Source organism: Neltuma alba, unplaced genomic scaffold (genome assembly GCF_004799145.2).
Source record: "Neltuma alba isolate B1F8T4 unplaced genomic scaffold, ASM479914v2 tig00012638_pilon, whole genome shotgun sequence".
Classification (NCBI taxonomy): Eukaryota; Viridiplantae; Streptophyta; class Magnoliopsida; order Fabales; family Fabaceae; genus Neltuma; species Neltuma alba.
In genome coordinates, this window is record NW_021637075.1 from 1 (window position 1) to 15388 (window position 15388).

At 34.5% G+C, this 15388-nt stretch overlaps 1 protein-coding gene and 3 non-coding genes across 4 annotated transcripts; 1 reads left to right on the forward strand and 3 right to left on the reverse strand.

Moving 5' to 3' along the window:
- The first annotated feature begins 8868 nt into the window (after positions 1 to 8868).
- LOC114729453 (cinnamoyl-CoA reductase-like SNL6) lies at positions 8869 to 11980 on the forward strand. The gene is made up of 5 exons (XM_028916447.1): positions 8869 to 9237; positions 10537 to 10703; positions 10862 to 11044; positions 11136 to 11289; positions 11377 to 11980. Exons 1-5 carry the CDS (start codon positions 8982 to 8984, stop codon positions 11670 to 11672), a joined length of 1056 nt encoding a protein of 351 aa, XP_028772280.1. The 5' UTR covers positions 8869 to 8981; the 3' UTR covers positions 11673 to 11980.
- Positions 11981 to 12735: 755 nt separating this feature from the next.
- On the reverse strand, positions 12736 to 12818 carry LOC114729470 (small nucleolar RNA SNORD24). The gene has a single exon (XR_003738752.1). It is a non-coding gene; the product is annotated as a small nucleolar RNA SNORD24 (small nucleolar RNA).
- Positions 12819 to 12901: 83 nt separating this feature from the next.
- On the reverse strand, positions 12902 to 12982 carry LOC114729471 (small nucleolar RNA R12). Its single transcript, XR_003738753.1, has one exon. It is a non-coding gene; the product is annotated as a small nucleolar RNA R12 (small nucleolar RNA).
- Positions 12983 to 13513: 531 nt separating this feature from the next.
- LOC114729472 (small nucleolar RNA snoR1) lies at positions 13514 to 13613 on the reverse strand. The gene has a single exon (XR_003738754.1). It is a non-coding gene; the product is annotated as a small nucleolar RNA snoR1 (small nucleolar RNA).
- Between the last annotated feature and the right edge of the window lie 1775 nt (positions 13614 to 15388).

Sequence of the window (15388 nt, forward strand, 5' to 3'; positions counted from 1 at the left end):
ATAAGTATTCATCTCGTCCTGTTTATAATACAGAGAAAAAAGAAAATTTTCATATGAATGTATATTGATTTTATTTCATGAGTTATATTATATATTAATAGGAATAAATTTAAAAAGTTGTTGAATTTTAAATAAGAGTTAATGAAGTTTAAATTTTTATTAGAATATGTAAAATATGTTAGAAGTGACTTATAAATATAATATGAGTATTTGTATTGGTTTTATTATAGTACGGTAACATTTTATAAATAATACTTCCTCCAATCTTATGTATATGCTTCCAAATTAGAAAAGGATATGATACACTTTATAAGCTATACTTTGATATTTTTCTTAATATTTAATATATTTTTTATTTATCCTTATTTGTTGTTTGTTTTTAGTTATTTTAACGAACAGTTGTTATCTATAAATTATTATTTAAAACTTACAATAAGAACAGAAGCTTCTATGAGACTATATACCTGTAAAATGCATACACAGGCCTTTACTTTATATTACAGAGAGTTAATTTGATAAAAATTATAGCAAAATTAATCATTAGAATATAATTATAAAAACAAAAGCTAGTACTATAGCCTTTTAAACAAAAGAAAAGAAATTACAGTCTTGAAAATAGATAGAAAGACGAACGACTTTTTATATCCAAACAAAATATTTTGAAACAATCTCAAATCTAAAATATATCTATATAAGTTTTGAAATAATCCATAATTTCAAATTTAAAATATTTAAGATAAAATCAATTCAAATTTTGAATTTAAAATATCTAGAATAAATTCATGAGAAAATTGACTTTTTATTTATTTGGTGGCCTCCATAAAATCCGCAAAAGGGCAGTGATGATTAGCTAAATGGGAATAATGGGAAGTTAAAGAGGCATTTGGCAAATTGAAAATCTTATAATTTTTTTTAATTTAACAGCTCCTATAAAAAAATGCTGCATGGCCCCGCATGGGTAATTGTTCGTGATTTTGGGAAATTATATAATTTTTTAGAATTTTATTAATAATTTTAATTGCATTCAGTATCTTAAAATTTTTTAAAGAGTTATAATATATGCCCCTAATTTTGGGCATGACTATGGATTAGTTCAATACTAGTTCAAATTTAAATTTTATGGAATTTTGTAAGAACATGTATTGGTTATTTTATTTTATTTAAACTATACTTACAACAAGTTGCTTCTACTTTTAAAATATTATGATTTAACTATAAGTTATATGAAAAAAAAACCATGTATAATTAGGGAACTTGAGATAATAAATATTAAAAGTTAATCGAAATAATTTTTTATCCTGGCCAATATAATATTTTTTTTCAGTTATGTATGTGTAGATTAACAGCCTAGTTTCAACTCTCTGAGAGGCGCATTTTCGTGTAATTATTAAATGAAAAAATAAACCAGAATTCCCCAAGGCGTCGTTCGCGTGCCCTGCGCGCTTTATATACGCGCGCGCGTATGTGTTTGATTAATTGATAAAAAAAACCGTTCACCGAGCATTAAAAAGATAAATTAAAATTGAAACCGAAGCAAATATAGAAGTACACAAAATATGAAAGCATAATATAGAAAGTTGTGTCGGTTAAATGAAACTGAGAATAATTGAGGCAGTGGGAGCAGCAAAATATGAAAACATTAGATAAATAGTTTATAAGACATTGCCTGTAGGTTTACAATTTACATACTAGATCGGTTTTATTTTTTAAAATAGAAATAATCTAGTGTGGTATCAGAAATAAATTATACTCCTCCGGTCCTTAATATAGGACCTAATTGTTGAGTTGTTTTTGGTCCTAAATATAAGACCCATTTCTCATATTTATCAATTTTCTCTAAATTACCCCTATAGATATTCCCTAAACCATAATCAAGTAGAAAAGGGAGAAATGTATTAAGAAAGATGATCATGGTGTTTTAGAAAAAACATATCACATTTCTTATAATTAACTAACTTACCTAACTTCCTTAATCTAATCAAATTAGTCAAATGGGCCTTATATTAAGGATCGGAGGAGTAGTTAACTTTTTCCCTGAGACCTGGTGTCTTTGCTTTGTTGTTTTTTGGGTTTGCTCGTGAGGGAAATATTTGGATGATTGTTTTGTTAGTTAATACTAGAGGGACGTGCGCAGGGTGAATCTGCACGTTGTGGATGTGGACAAACACAAGGTTTCACTGGTTGGGATTTAAGATTTAGGAAAGTTAGGTTGGCCACGTCATTACCTACCAACGCAACGTGACTGTTTAGCACGTGCTGGCCAGATTAGCAGCCACATATGCTTGATACCTAAAAAATGAAAAAAAAAAAAAAAAAAACTTTAAACATCATATAGTTGCTTTTAAAAAATTGCTGAAAAACCTCCTGCGATAATGTTTAATGGTAAGGGCACAACCAGCATTCCCATGTTATTTTTTTAGGTAAAACTAGCATTTTGATTTTTTATATGGTGTATTTATTATTTTGATCCTATTTTCCCAATATATAAATAGCACCTGATGTTATTTTTTTAGTTGCATCCATCATGTTATTTTTTAGAATGTCGCACTAAAAATAAGATGAGGGTGTCGAATTTACTAAAAAAATAAGATTAGAGTAATAGATGTATTATATAAAAGATCAAGATATTAGATGTATCTGAAAAATAAGATTATAGTGCTGTACCTTTATCTAGTAAACTTTTCCACAACATAAATGTTTTTTATTTTGTAGGCAATTGAAGATAAATTACCCACAAATAAATAAAAGTAATATTTGGGTTTTTGAACAAATTCACTGAATATAACATCCTTCCTGCTTAACGTTATCGTCAACTGTCATTTTCCTCTTCTTCTTATCTACTACCACCTTCAGCATCATCAGTTAATTCCTTCTCTCAATCTCATCTCGTATCGTGTGTAGTTTAATTCAATATCCGGAAATTAAAGATCGAAATTCCCATCGAAGCTGGAGATGGTGTCTCAATTTAATTTTATGTGTATTATAAAATTTAATTTTATGTGTGTTTATAAAATTTATTTGCCTGCCCTCGGACATGAACATTGTTATAAGTATTTATAGGTCCATCGTTGAAAATACAATCAAGATATATAAAAATATAAATATAAGATCGAGACAGGAGGATGATATGTAGATTTTGTTGGGGGCTAAGTATGTAATTTAATCACAGTACTCTGCCCTTTTTAAATTTACAACCCAACCCACAAGGCTGATAATTAATTAAGCGTGACCGGCTAAAGAGTATGAAAAGGACCTGCTTCCCGGAACATGCAGCCGCTTCTTCCTCCCTCCTCCCTCCTCGGTCAAGTCTCTCGCTCTGCCTCCTCCCAATCAAAGTTGACTTTCTTCTCATGAAGATAGATGTTAATGCGGGTCTGCATTCGGTGCTCATCACTTGATGAGCACCCAGTGCTCATCAAATGATGAGAAATCTGGACCGTCCAGATCTAATCTGGACGGTCCAGATTTAATATTTTTAAATAATTATTTTAAAATAGAAAAAATTATTTTTTAAAAATATGATAGTTAAGAGATTATCTTTATTTTTTATTCTATACCTATTAAAATAATTATTTTTAAAAAATAAAGAATAAAAATAAAATAAAATCTGGACGGTCCAGATCGGATCTGGACGGTCCAGATCCTGATGAGCATTGGGTGCTCATCAGCTTGATGAGCACCCAATGCAAATCCTGTTAATGCCCGAAAATGCAAGGAACACGGTAGTAAATCTACTCTTGACATTATAATTAATCCCTCCAATTTTTGTTATAAATTTTAAATAACTAATTTACAAGCAATAAATAATTAGTTAAAATTGATTAAAAATAATAGGTTGGAAATATATTCTTTTTAAAAAAATGTCATTATAAGAAATTAAAAAAATGATTTAAAAATGTCGGGAAATATGATAAGAGCTATCATGACAAATGAGTTGAATTCCAGTCTTCCAATATTAATGGTTGTGGAAATAAACTAAATTCCGCATTCACATTTACTGTTAACAAACCTCAAAAAGAATTCTTGGCGTGAAATGGAAGTTGGCTTTGTCATAACCTTTTTGAATCGGTGGGGAGAAAAAAGGGTGACTAATCACTTAATTAGAGATCAGGTCATCAAACACAAGATATGATATAAAAATAATAAACCTGTTTTTACAAAAAAATTTTGCGGGGTGTTTGGTTTAATTCATTTTAAATGATTTTGTGTTGTAGGAAACAAACATATAACAAGAACTTTTGTTTGGCAGAATACATATTTATTTGTAGTGATGCTATGCAAACATTTATTTTTGGTGTAAAGTTAAAAAGTGAGGTGAGCGTAAAGGGAACGTGGGCGTCCGCTGTCTAGCTAACAAACACGTGCTACGCAACCCTCACTCGGGTTGGTGTGCACGTGACCATCCTGCCCTTCACTTACCCCGTTTTCAGTAGACCGCTTCTTTTCTGATCTATCCCCCCCCCCCCAACTCTCGCTCTATTTTATCATCGCCTCATCCCCGTTTTTCTAATCTTCCATTTTATGTCTGTTTACATAACCCCATCCATAGTTTATTATAAGACAATACTCTTAGGGTATGTTTGGCTCAATGAAAAAAAGGGGGGAGAGAGATTTTAATGGAGAGGAGGGGAGGGGAGGGATTTTAATATTATCTTATTTAGATTTATAAAAAAAGAGAGGAGGGGAGAGGAAAATATTTTAATATGAACAATTTTGCTTTTATTTTATTTAAGGCGTGGGTATAATGGTCACAACATGACAAAATATGGGCATAATAGTCATAATATGACAAAATATTGCCTTTTCCTTCTAAATCCTCCCAATTTTGGAGGGGAGGTTGGGAAGGGGAGGGGAGGGGAGGGGAAATTTTAAAAATTTTTCCCTCCCCTCATAAGATTTGTGTGTTGCCAAACAAGGAAAAATGATTAAAATCCCTCCCCTTCCCTCCCCTCCCTTCCTCCCAAATCCCTCATACCAAACACACCCTTAGTCCTTAATACTCTTCCGGTCCTAATTATAAGACCCAATTGACTTATTTGAGGAGATTAATGAAGTAAGTTAAGTTGGTTATTTATAATAAATAAGTGTTGTCATTCCTAAAATATCCTTGCTAATTAAATATATTGGTTAAAACTATCGTTATTAGAAGGATTATCTTGGAAAAAAATGCATAAATATAAGAGACAAAATGGATTAGGGTCTTATAATTAGGACCAAATAAAAAGTCAAATGGGGTCTTATAATAAGGACCAGAGGAGTATAAAAATAAGTTTGATATTTAATTTGATCCTAAATATAAAACTTCAATTCACTCTTTTTCTTATATTTACTTTTTATTTTTTAAAACAGTCATTGTAGTATCACAAAAAAAACAGTCATTGTAGTAATTACACGTGTTAAAGATTCTATTAAATGATAGTTATAGCTAATATACATGATTACTAAGGATATTATAAAAAAGATAATATATGTTTATTATAAATGACTAACTTAACAAACTTTCTTAATCGGTTTAAATTAGTTAATTAGTTATTGTATTAAAAACCAGATTTAATATTTTAAATTAAATTATCCATACCGATGCGATGGATTGATGTTACGTTGATGAGATACCTTAACCTTTCCACACACATCCTCAGCGATTCAAACTAACAGGTAAATTTTCCATCATCAGGAATGTTTTTGTAATAAATACATTATTGAGAAGAAGGGGCAGGTGAAAGCCAAAGCAAAGAGGGAAGCATGCATGTGAGGTTTGTTCATGTGATGACAATAACAATAATAATTGGAAGTCGTTACGGAAAGGGCCAATATATAGGTGCCATTTCTTCACAATTAGTCCATGAGCGTTGAAACCAGCTGGCCTTCCTCTCCCGAATTTCCTCCCCACTCAACCCATCCCGCTCTTTATACATTCTTTATCATTTGTTATGTATTTATTCTCTCATGGTTTTCCTATCTACATATATACGTGTAAATATGCGCACCTTGTAGTTAGAGTTAGGGATCAGACAGCAGCAGCAAGGACAAATCAAAGACAAACTTGTATGAGTGGACTATGTTGTGCAATGTCTAATGTTTTTTTTTTTCATAATATTTATAAATCAATACCTTCTGTCATAATCATAGAATCTTGTTTGTAGACTACTACTTCCGGTTCTTAATATAAGATCTTGTTTGACTTTTATTTTGATTCTAAATATAAGACCCCAATCCACTTTGTCTCTCATATTTATATATTTTTTTCAAAATAACCCTTCTAATAATGATAGTTCTAGTCAATACAATTGATTAGCAAAGATATTTTAGGAAAGACAACATCTGTTTATGACAAATAACTAACTCAACTTACTTTTTTTAATTTCCTTAAATTAGTCAAATGGCTCTTATAATTAGGATCGGAGATAATACAAACGAGATCTTATAATTATAATCGGAAGTACTAATTATTTAGCTTTGAATAGGTTTTATATTTAAGATTGAGAAAACATTAAATATCCAATGAAGTATTAGTAAATCAGTGGTTTTTGATGTTATTTACGCGACCACGAGTTTGATTTAAGCATGCCGCGCTCTCTCTAAAATCTGTCTAGCTAAGAAGAAAAAAATAAAGAACATTTCACACAAATGCATGAATCTCTATCTTTATGCCTGGCCTTAAAACTAGCTGCTGAATTGACCACATACATGTGCCTGTGAATCCCCAACGGCCGCCAAATATTCGATCATTCTCTTCTTTTCCGCGTGAGATATTTTAATTTTTCATGATGATGAAACGCTGCAGTTTTATATTTATGCGACTTACGACATTTACTTTTACATAAGAGCTCCTACTTCCGGTCCTTAATATAAGACTCAGTTTGACTTTTATTTTGATCCTAAATATAAGACCCCAATCTACTCTATCTTTTATATTTATATTTTTTTCCCCCAAAGTAACCATTCTAACAATGATAGTTCTAGTTAATACACTTGATTAGTAAAGATATTTTAGGAAAGATAACACATATTTATGACAAATAACTAACTCAACTTACTTTCTTAATTTTCTCAAATTAGTCAACTGACTCTTATAATTATGATCGGTAATAAGGTAACCAAAAAGTCAAACTCCTGCCCACGTAAATATGTATGACGAAGAATCTTTATCAGTAGCTATTAGGCAACGCCAGTCAATTTCCATACTTAATCCCCTGAAAATCCATTCATGGCATTGCAAACCGACCAATCTCGTTTCACCAATGAGATTTTAGAGGATTTTTTTTTTGTCATCTTGACATTTCTCTCACGACATATGCAAGTACAATTTATATATATTATGTTAAAAAAATCACAATAAGTAACTTAATAGCAGCATGATACATACATTTATACAAGACACAAGTGCTAGTATGTGATTGAAGAGAATAATTTAGACAAAACAGTACACATTTAATATAAATAATTAAATTAACTAATTTACTTGATATCTCTAGATTAGTTATCTAGCTCTTATATTAAAGGTCAGGGGTAGTATATAATTTCTACTCAATTATGTTACTCTATAATTTAATAATGTATTTTCCACAGGGAAGTGCACGTGATTTTAATTCTCCTTTAAATTGTGTTAGGTATACATCCACATACTATCAGTATTGCAAATATAATTGTATTTCATAATAGATTCTACCATGAACGTGATTTTATAATTGTCTATTTATTTGTTTTTTATCAACAGAAATCCATATTGACAATGCAGAGGAGGGACAAGATAAAAGTTTAAAACAGGAGACAGAGCGCACAAGGCCAGATAAATAACTAAATAAGCAAACGAAAAAAAAAATCTGGAAAACGTCACAGAGCTAGCAAAAAAAAATAACAAAAGAAAAAAAAGAAAAGGAAAAAGGACGAGGTGAATGACCAACTACTACGGGTTTTATTTATTTTTTAATTCATCATATGCCATCGTGATCACCCCCGAAGAGTACAAGCCTTGCCAGCAACATTGTAATCGAGAGATACACTGAAATTCGTACGCTTGCCTCATAATTACCCATTTCACTTTACCTTCCCCCTAAAGCTTAACAAATTAAAATTAGCAGTATTATATATTTCATCAGTCCATCTGTCTCTTATTATAAGATTTAACTTTTTAAATAAATTTATTTCTTTTTATAAGATGTTTTCTGAATTTGTCTGAACATTTAATACAGTATTACCTATTTTATCCATAATTTAATATATTTAATATATTTTTTATTTATCTCACTATTACTCTATCATATTTATTTATTTATATATAAAGGTATATTTGAAAAAAACTGTATTTGTTACCCATTAATTATTTTTAACTAATTTGAACTTTTTTTTTAAACCGTACAATTTAATTAAAAAAATCTTATAATAAGTGACAAATCATTAACATTTCAAAGGAATAAGTAAACTGGGTAGGATCTGTTTCTATGATGCCGCATTTAATAATTCCAAGTGCTACTGATCTCTCCACTCTATTTCAGGTCCCCTTCCCAATGCCTTTTCTACATTTAATTTTGCAAATTTTGATTTTGATTTCTTAATTTTATAAAATATTTTTCAGTTATTTAATCTTAAATAATATTATTACATTTATAAAAATGTCAACATTATTATAAAAATATTATTTGAGACTGTCTCAGCATTATAGAACTAAAAAAAAATATTGCTGGTAAAAAAAAAAGAACCAAAAAAATATTTTATAAAGTTGGCCAAAAAATATTTTATAAAGTTGGCAAAAAAATTCTGCGAGTAAACCCGCAAATCAGGACTTTGACCATCAAATGCTGACTGGGCGCATTGGAGCGAGGCCGTCTATAAAACACTGAGGCAACTTCCGAAACTGCGCCTGCAATACTATACCGATCTCCACCTCCCACTCGTCTTCTTCATCTTCCCCCGGCCCGTATTCGATTCCCTCCTCCGGATTCTGATCTCGCCTTTGATCATTGATCAGCAATCGCTTGGGAATGGGTCTCTTACCGACGGTGGAGAGCTGGGCGGCCGAGGTGGAGGAGTTCCGCCGCACCGTGGTGGCCTGCGCCGCCATACACCGGAGGAAGGACGATGAGGGATTGCCCAAAAGCCCTCTCCCTTCGGACGTCCATGATGGAGATGAAGGAACCATGGTGTGTGTCACCAGCGGCGTTTCCTATCTGGGTATGGCTTTAGCCAACCAACTCTTGCTTCAGGGATACTCTGTTCGGATCACTGTCCACAACTCAGGTAATTCATTTATTCTTCTTTTCCTTCGATTCAATTCCCTCCCAATATTAATCAGATTCCCGCTCATAAATTTCCAGCGTCTTAAATTCTTAATGTCGAAATCACTCTCTTCATCATTTTTTTGCTCGAGTTTTTTCTTCTTTGGGGGTGCGGTGTAACTGAGACTGACCGGCGGTTTGACGATATTGAGCAAGCAAAATTCGAATCTAAAAGAGATTTTAACTGGGAGTTTTGAAGTTGAAAATGACGAACAACAGAATATAATATGGAAGTTTGGTGGTTAGGTTAGGTTTTCTTTCGTTGATGTCAAATATGGTTGAAACCAGAGAACTCAAAATCACTAAGGCCAAATGAATGTGACTGGGTCTGGGCAGTTATGGCAAAAAGAAAAAGGATCCATAAATGTCAACACTCAGTTCTTGATCAAAATTAATGGCCTTTTTTTTTTTTTTTTATTCCCAGCATTTCTAGTTTCCCAATCTCTTTCAGCTGGTTCATCCAGCCGTCCCACTTTCTGAAGAAAATCAAGAAACAAAAAAAGAAGTAAAGTTACAAGTTGCCTTAAAATTATTCGTGAATTTGATTAAGAAAATATGGAGAGGAGGTGTCAGCGTGGACATTAATGTTTTAGTGCCGAAACATGTGGGTTTACTACCGGTTTTAGTTGAAAGTTCCAAATAATGCTTCCTGGGTTGGGCGGCTGCAACAAACTCCGCGATCGGAAGTATCCACACGGCAACGCTGGAAAATATGAACGGTGGGTTGGTACGGGATTAAAGCCTTTTAATTTTTAGCTTATTTTTTATTATAAAAAGAATAAGAACGAAAAGAGAGTTGGAATCAGAGAGCAAGGAGTTAAGAGAAAATTGGGAAACACTTTTTTGCCGGTGTGTTGGGCTTGATTAGTTACAGAAAAGAACTTTTGGAGAGTCATGTGCCGTTAGTGGAGCAAGCACAGTGGTTAGGGGTCGTCCGTCAGTCAAAGGGAAAAATAGAAAGAGGCCAGCATCAACTATATTAGAGGGAACAAGGTTGAATTGAATGCTTCAAACAAGGGGGTGTACAAATTTGAATGGGGAGGAAAGAGTCTACGTGTCGGAAATAAATATGCGATACTTGTTCATTTGGCGTAGTTAATGTTGTTGTAATCACAATCAAGTGCGTCGGCCGTATTAAACAAAGTCACCATCGTGAAAAGACTTGCGTACTACCTCCCATATAAAAAGAGGGGGAACAAAGGTATATAAAGCAGTAGGGATAAAGACAGAATGAGTAATTGTGAGTGGCTGGTGGATGCAGATGACATGGAGAAACTGAGGGAGATGGAGAATACAAGAGGAGACAAGTTGCAAGTGGTGATGGCCAGCCTCACAGATATTCAGAGCCTGCGCATTGCTTTTGAGGGCTGTCGTGGCGTCTTCCACACCTCTGCATTTACCGACCCTGCTGGCCTCTCTGGCTACACTGTAATTCTCTCCCCCTCCCTCCCTCTTTTTCATTATTATTATTATGCCACCCATTCCATATTCCGTCTTGTACCATTACTCTCAAATGTTGCCTTTGGTCAAATTCATGATCATCGTCAACATACATTGTACCATCCTGATGAGCTGGGTGGGTGCAGAAATCGATGGCAGAGATAGAAGTAAGGGCGACTCAGAATGTGATGGAAGCGTGCGCCACAACACCTAGCGTCAACAAATGCGTCTTCACATCTTCACTAGCCGCATGTTTATGGCAAGACAGTGCCCAGCCCGTCATTAACCACGCCTCCTGGAGCTCCGAGTCCATCTGCATCCACAACAAGGTGAATTACTTCACTCCCTTGTTATGATCACAACATCCTCTTCCTCGCTAATTATATAACTAATGCCCGCGTCTTTTAAATGAGGTGGCAGTTGTGGTATGCGCTGGGCAAGACGAGGGCAGAGAAGAGGGCCTGGAAAATCGCTCAAGAAAGGGGCTTGAAGCTCACCACCATCTGTCCCGCTCTCATCACCGGCCCCGAATTTTGCCGCAGAAACCCGACCGCAACCATTGCTTATCTCAAAGGTGCCTCCACTCACCATGCCGCCATACCTGTTGTTCAAATTTCGCAGACACTAAAAGCTAATTCTTCAAAATATCTAAATTGCGCAGGGTCCCCAGCCATGTATGCCAATGGATTGCTGGCTACCGCGGACGTAGTCAAAGTAGCCGAAGCTCATGTATGTGTTTATAAGGCCATGGACGGCACCGCTTCCGGCAGGTACATTTGCTTTGATAAAGTGATTGGCAGCCCCTGCGACGCAGAGAAGCTAGCCAACCAGACTGGCCTTCCCATCGACAAGATCTGCGGAGCACACACAAACCCCGACTCCCTCAGAATTACTCTGTCCAATCATAAACTCTGCAGGCTCATGTCCAGGCCACTCACTTGTTCCAGCCAGATTTAGATGCACTCCTTAAACCCTCTCAGCCGTGTCTTCTCCGTGACACCTTCCTTCTTATAGTCCTGTTAGACGAGCCAAGCTTGTAATGTTCCCCAGCTGTATAATTTAATTCATTTATAATAGTCGTTTAATTTTGCTATTGATCCCATCGTCTTCTTCGGCAGAATTGATCATAACAGATCCAACCAAATAGAAAACCCTCAACATGGATAATTTCCAAGGCCAAAAGACGTTTTCAGAAAGTAACCAATTCACATGGCTATTATTCTGTATTGGAAAAGCAATCATCTTAGCAATCCACGGTTAACTTTCAAAAGATATGATATTGGGCCCCTTCAGGCACGTTAAAATTAGCGAGGGCCGAATCATCGCAACAGTCTAACAATTCTCTACGTCAGGTTTACAATATTTCAATGGATGGAAAGAGAATAGGCGCACGATGCTGAATAACAAAGACCTCCATGGATGTAACAAGTAATCGAAACCATTTCTTCTATATTTGTCATGCAAAAACCGTATTTGTTACCCATTATCCTCTATTCTTAATATAAAACCTCATTTAATTTTTATTTTAATCTTAAATATAATATTCCAATCTATTTTACCTCAAATATTTATATATATTTTTTTAAAATAATCTTCTAATAATAATAATTCTAATCAATACATTTTATTAACAAGAATATTTAAAAAAAACCACAATTATTTATGACAAATAACTTAATTTCTTTTATTAATTTTCTCAATTAGATAATTAGAACCGGAGGTAGGATATCATCTTCACATAAATGAGAAGGAATGTACAATAAACCAATGTAATAAAATGCGTAAGGTCCATTCAATCCAGAAATTGTGCGAGGTCCAAACCGGATCCTCGATACAAATTATCTTGAAAGACTTTCAAGCTAAAGGGGACTGCAGAAGCATTTTCTTTAGACTCGCTAGTTCGTAAAAGACAACAAACGATGATAATATCTGTACACTGCCCATCCAGACAACAAATTTAGGTACACGTTTAGTGTAAGTGTTTCCTATAAGTTAAAACAAGAGATCAAAGCAAACACAAGGCCTCAGAGATCTTGGTGGAATACAATCATCAGATGGGTGCTGCCCATCAAGAGTAGCAAATATTTTCTAACATCATCGGCCAAACAAATAAGCAAACCAAAAAACCCTAAAATAACAAACACATATCCAAACATTGAAAACAATACGAATGAATACTCATATGATGTTGTCAGAAGTAGCTGGTTGTGATATCATATATTAACAATATCAGTGGGAATCCGTCTGATTTTTTTCATCATTCAACACCATATGACATGATGTCCATAAGCAATATAAGCACATGAAAAACTAAATTCAAATTATTGGAAAATGACAAAAAAACACATATAAGATGTCGATACCAAAAGGAAAATGCAAAAGCCCTAAACCTAGTTGCAAAATTATGTGCCAACAAAATCAATGAAAATCACCGGACTTATATCAACCTTGAACACGTCATATTTAAAACCTAGAAAAACTAATGCGATAAATTACATTCAGATTAAGGGCGAACACATTAAAAGAGCTTATTCACCAACCAAAAAAATAAAAAAAACAATGTGCCTACCTTGTCACCGAAAAACCCTATTGAAAGGAAAAAAGGTACTCGGAGCTTAAGGCAGACAACATATACATAATCATGCATATGTGCATAAAAACTTCAATCTAGCCTAACGATAGATTCCCTGGCCCAGGAACATGACCAAAGAATTGCAATATTAGGCGAAGTCCTATTACCGGAGAAAGAAATTAGATAGATCAGGGAATCAGAATGGCATTAGTTCAGATATGAATAAGGCTCAGAGAGTTGCTATCTGTGCTCAAGGAAGAGTCTTTATTTTCAAAAGACTCAACTCATACAAGAGGTGTCAGAATTCAGCAATGTTCATCTTCGCCCGCTTCAGAATAAACAAAACGATACAGAATTTGCTGTAGATCAGGGGCAATCGAAGTAGGATACCAGCTATTTGAAGAAAGGAGATGAATAAGGAGAGCGAATGAAAGAAAGCGTAGAAATCGAATCTTTAAATAGGCTGCTCACATTAGGGTTTCGCACGCGATCGCCCGCCATGGCTACGTAGACGGTGCTCACAGGGGAATCGGTGTTAGGGTTTTGGCGGCGCCCAATGGTAATTTATAACCCTTTGGGATGGGCTTTTTCGTGCGAACCCGGTGCCTGTGTACAGGGCCTGTTTAGAGAAAAATCAATCCGCTTCGTTTAATTGGGCCCGGCCCAAATCTGATACGACTTCATTGGGCCCCTTGTTCATATAGCACCTAATATTTTTTTTTAAAAAAAATGTTAGTTAAAAGATTATTTGATTTCAGATTCTATATTCATTAAAATAATTATTTTTAAAAAATAAATTAAATTAAATTTGAAATATTCAAATCATATCTGGATAATTTAAGTCCGATATGTTTGGGGTGCTCATTACTCTTGATAAGCACCCAGCTCATTCCAAATTTAATACACCTTAATTCTTTTTTTTTTTTTTTTGCTTTTTCATACCCAAGCAGTTTCGCATATTTGAATCTGACGAAGGAGAAAAATTATGTTGGAGGAGCTTTATTTAAGTTAAACTGATTGGAAGGGATCATTGTTTTAATCTTTGTTTCCAAAACACTCAGTATAACTTATTAAGATTTTCAAAATGCGCTAAATACTTGGCCAGGAGAATGAAAAGCACGCAAGGATCATTCAAAAAAAAAAAGCACGCAAGGAAGTACTAAGTAAAAAATTTCGAAGACAAAAACAATTTCCTAATTCAGACTATATACAAGCAATGGTCTTAGCTTTGTCAAGATCAAGGTCCCCTAAAACTTTTGACGCAAAATCTATCACCTTAGACCCTGAACTTTGTGACGCCGTGGGCATGGAAACTGCGATGGAGATGGAGTCGTTTCCTTGAGAGTTGATTAAAATTTCCAAATTTATTTATTTTTTTTAACGAAAACGTGTAAATATCTGAGTCAAAGATTACCACAAAACGGCCAATCAACCTGTTTCCGCTGCCGAAAGCTTAATCAATAAATTAAACCCACGACTTTAGTCATGAAAAAGCCACCGAACTTGCACTTTCCAACTTTCCGAATCTCTCTTTTGAACAAAACAAATCACACCCCCTTATCCTATTCTGATTCTAAGTTGCGTGCCCTTATCTGATCCCTGAACCGAAATGCTGAACCCACTCTCTCTGATCTGTCAACCAGGAGAGCAAAGCGCATGCGTGTAAATGATCACATGAATCCATTTAAATCTAACATATAACAGACGAAAAGATCGAAAGTCGAAAACATTTGGTGTAAGAGAGACGATTAAAAGTGATTTAACAGTACAGTGGCAGTGGCAGGCCCCTGTGGGCACCCTGTTAAAAGAAATGAAAGCCCGAGGGTGGGTGCACGTGCACGCTGCCCCTCACGTGCCTGATTGCTCAGGTTGCAAGAAAGAGAAATCAAATACTATGATCAGAGCCAGTGGAGAAAGGGCTATGGTATGGAGAACAGCAACATTTCCCATGTTCCCCCTCATCGGGACTCGTCAACGGGCACATCTTCGCGTCTCTCTCACTCACTCCCAGTTTTTCTATACACAAATGCTCGTTCTCTCAGCTTTGATTAAATACAATAAAAAGAGGGTTGGGCGGGTGGGAAGGGTCCGGCTATTAATT

Coding starts and splice junctions, on each gene's coding strand:
- LOC114729453 (XM_028916447.1), top strand. CDS start 8,982: ATGGGTCTCTTACCGACGGTGGAGAGCTGGGCGGCCGAGGTGGAGGAG. Junction 11,045..11,135: donor CCATCTGCATCCACAACAAG/GTGAATTACTTC, acceptor ATGAGGTGGCAG/TTGTGGTATGCGCTGGGCAA. Junction 11,290..11,376: donor AACCATTGCTTATCTCAAAG/GTGCCTCCACTC, acceptor TAAATTGCGCAG/GGTCCCCAGCCATGTATGCC.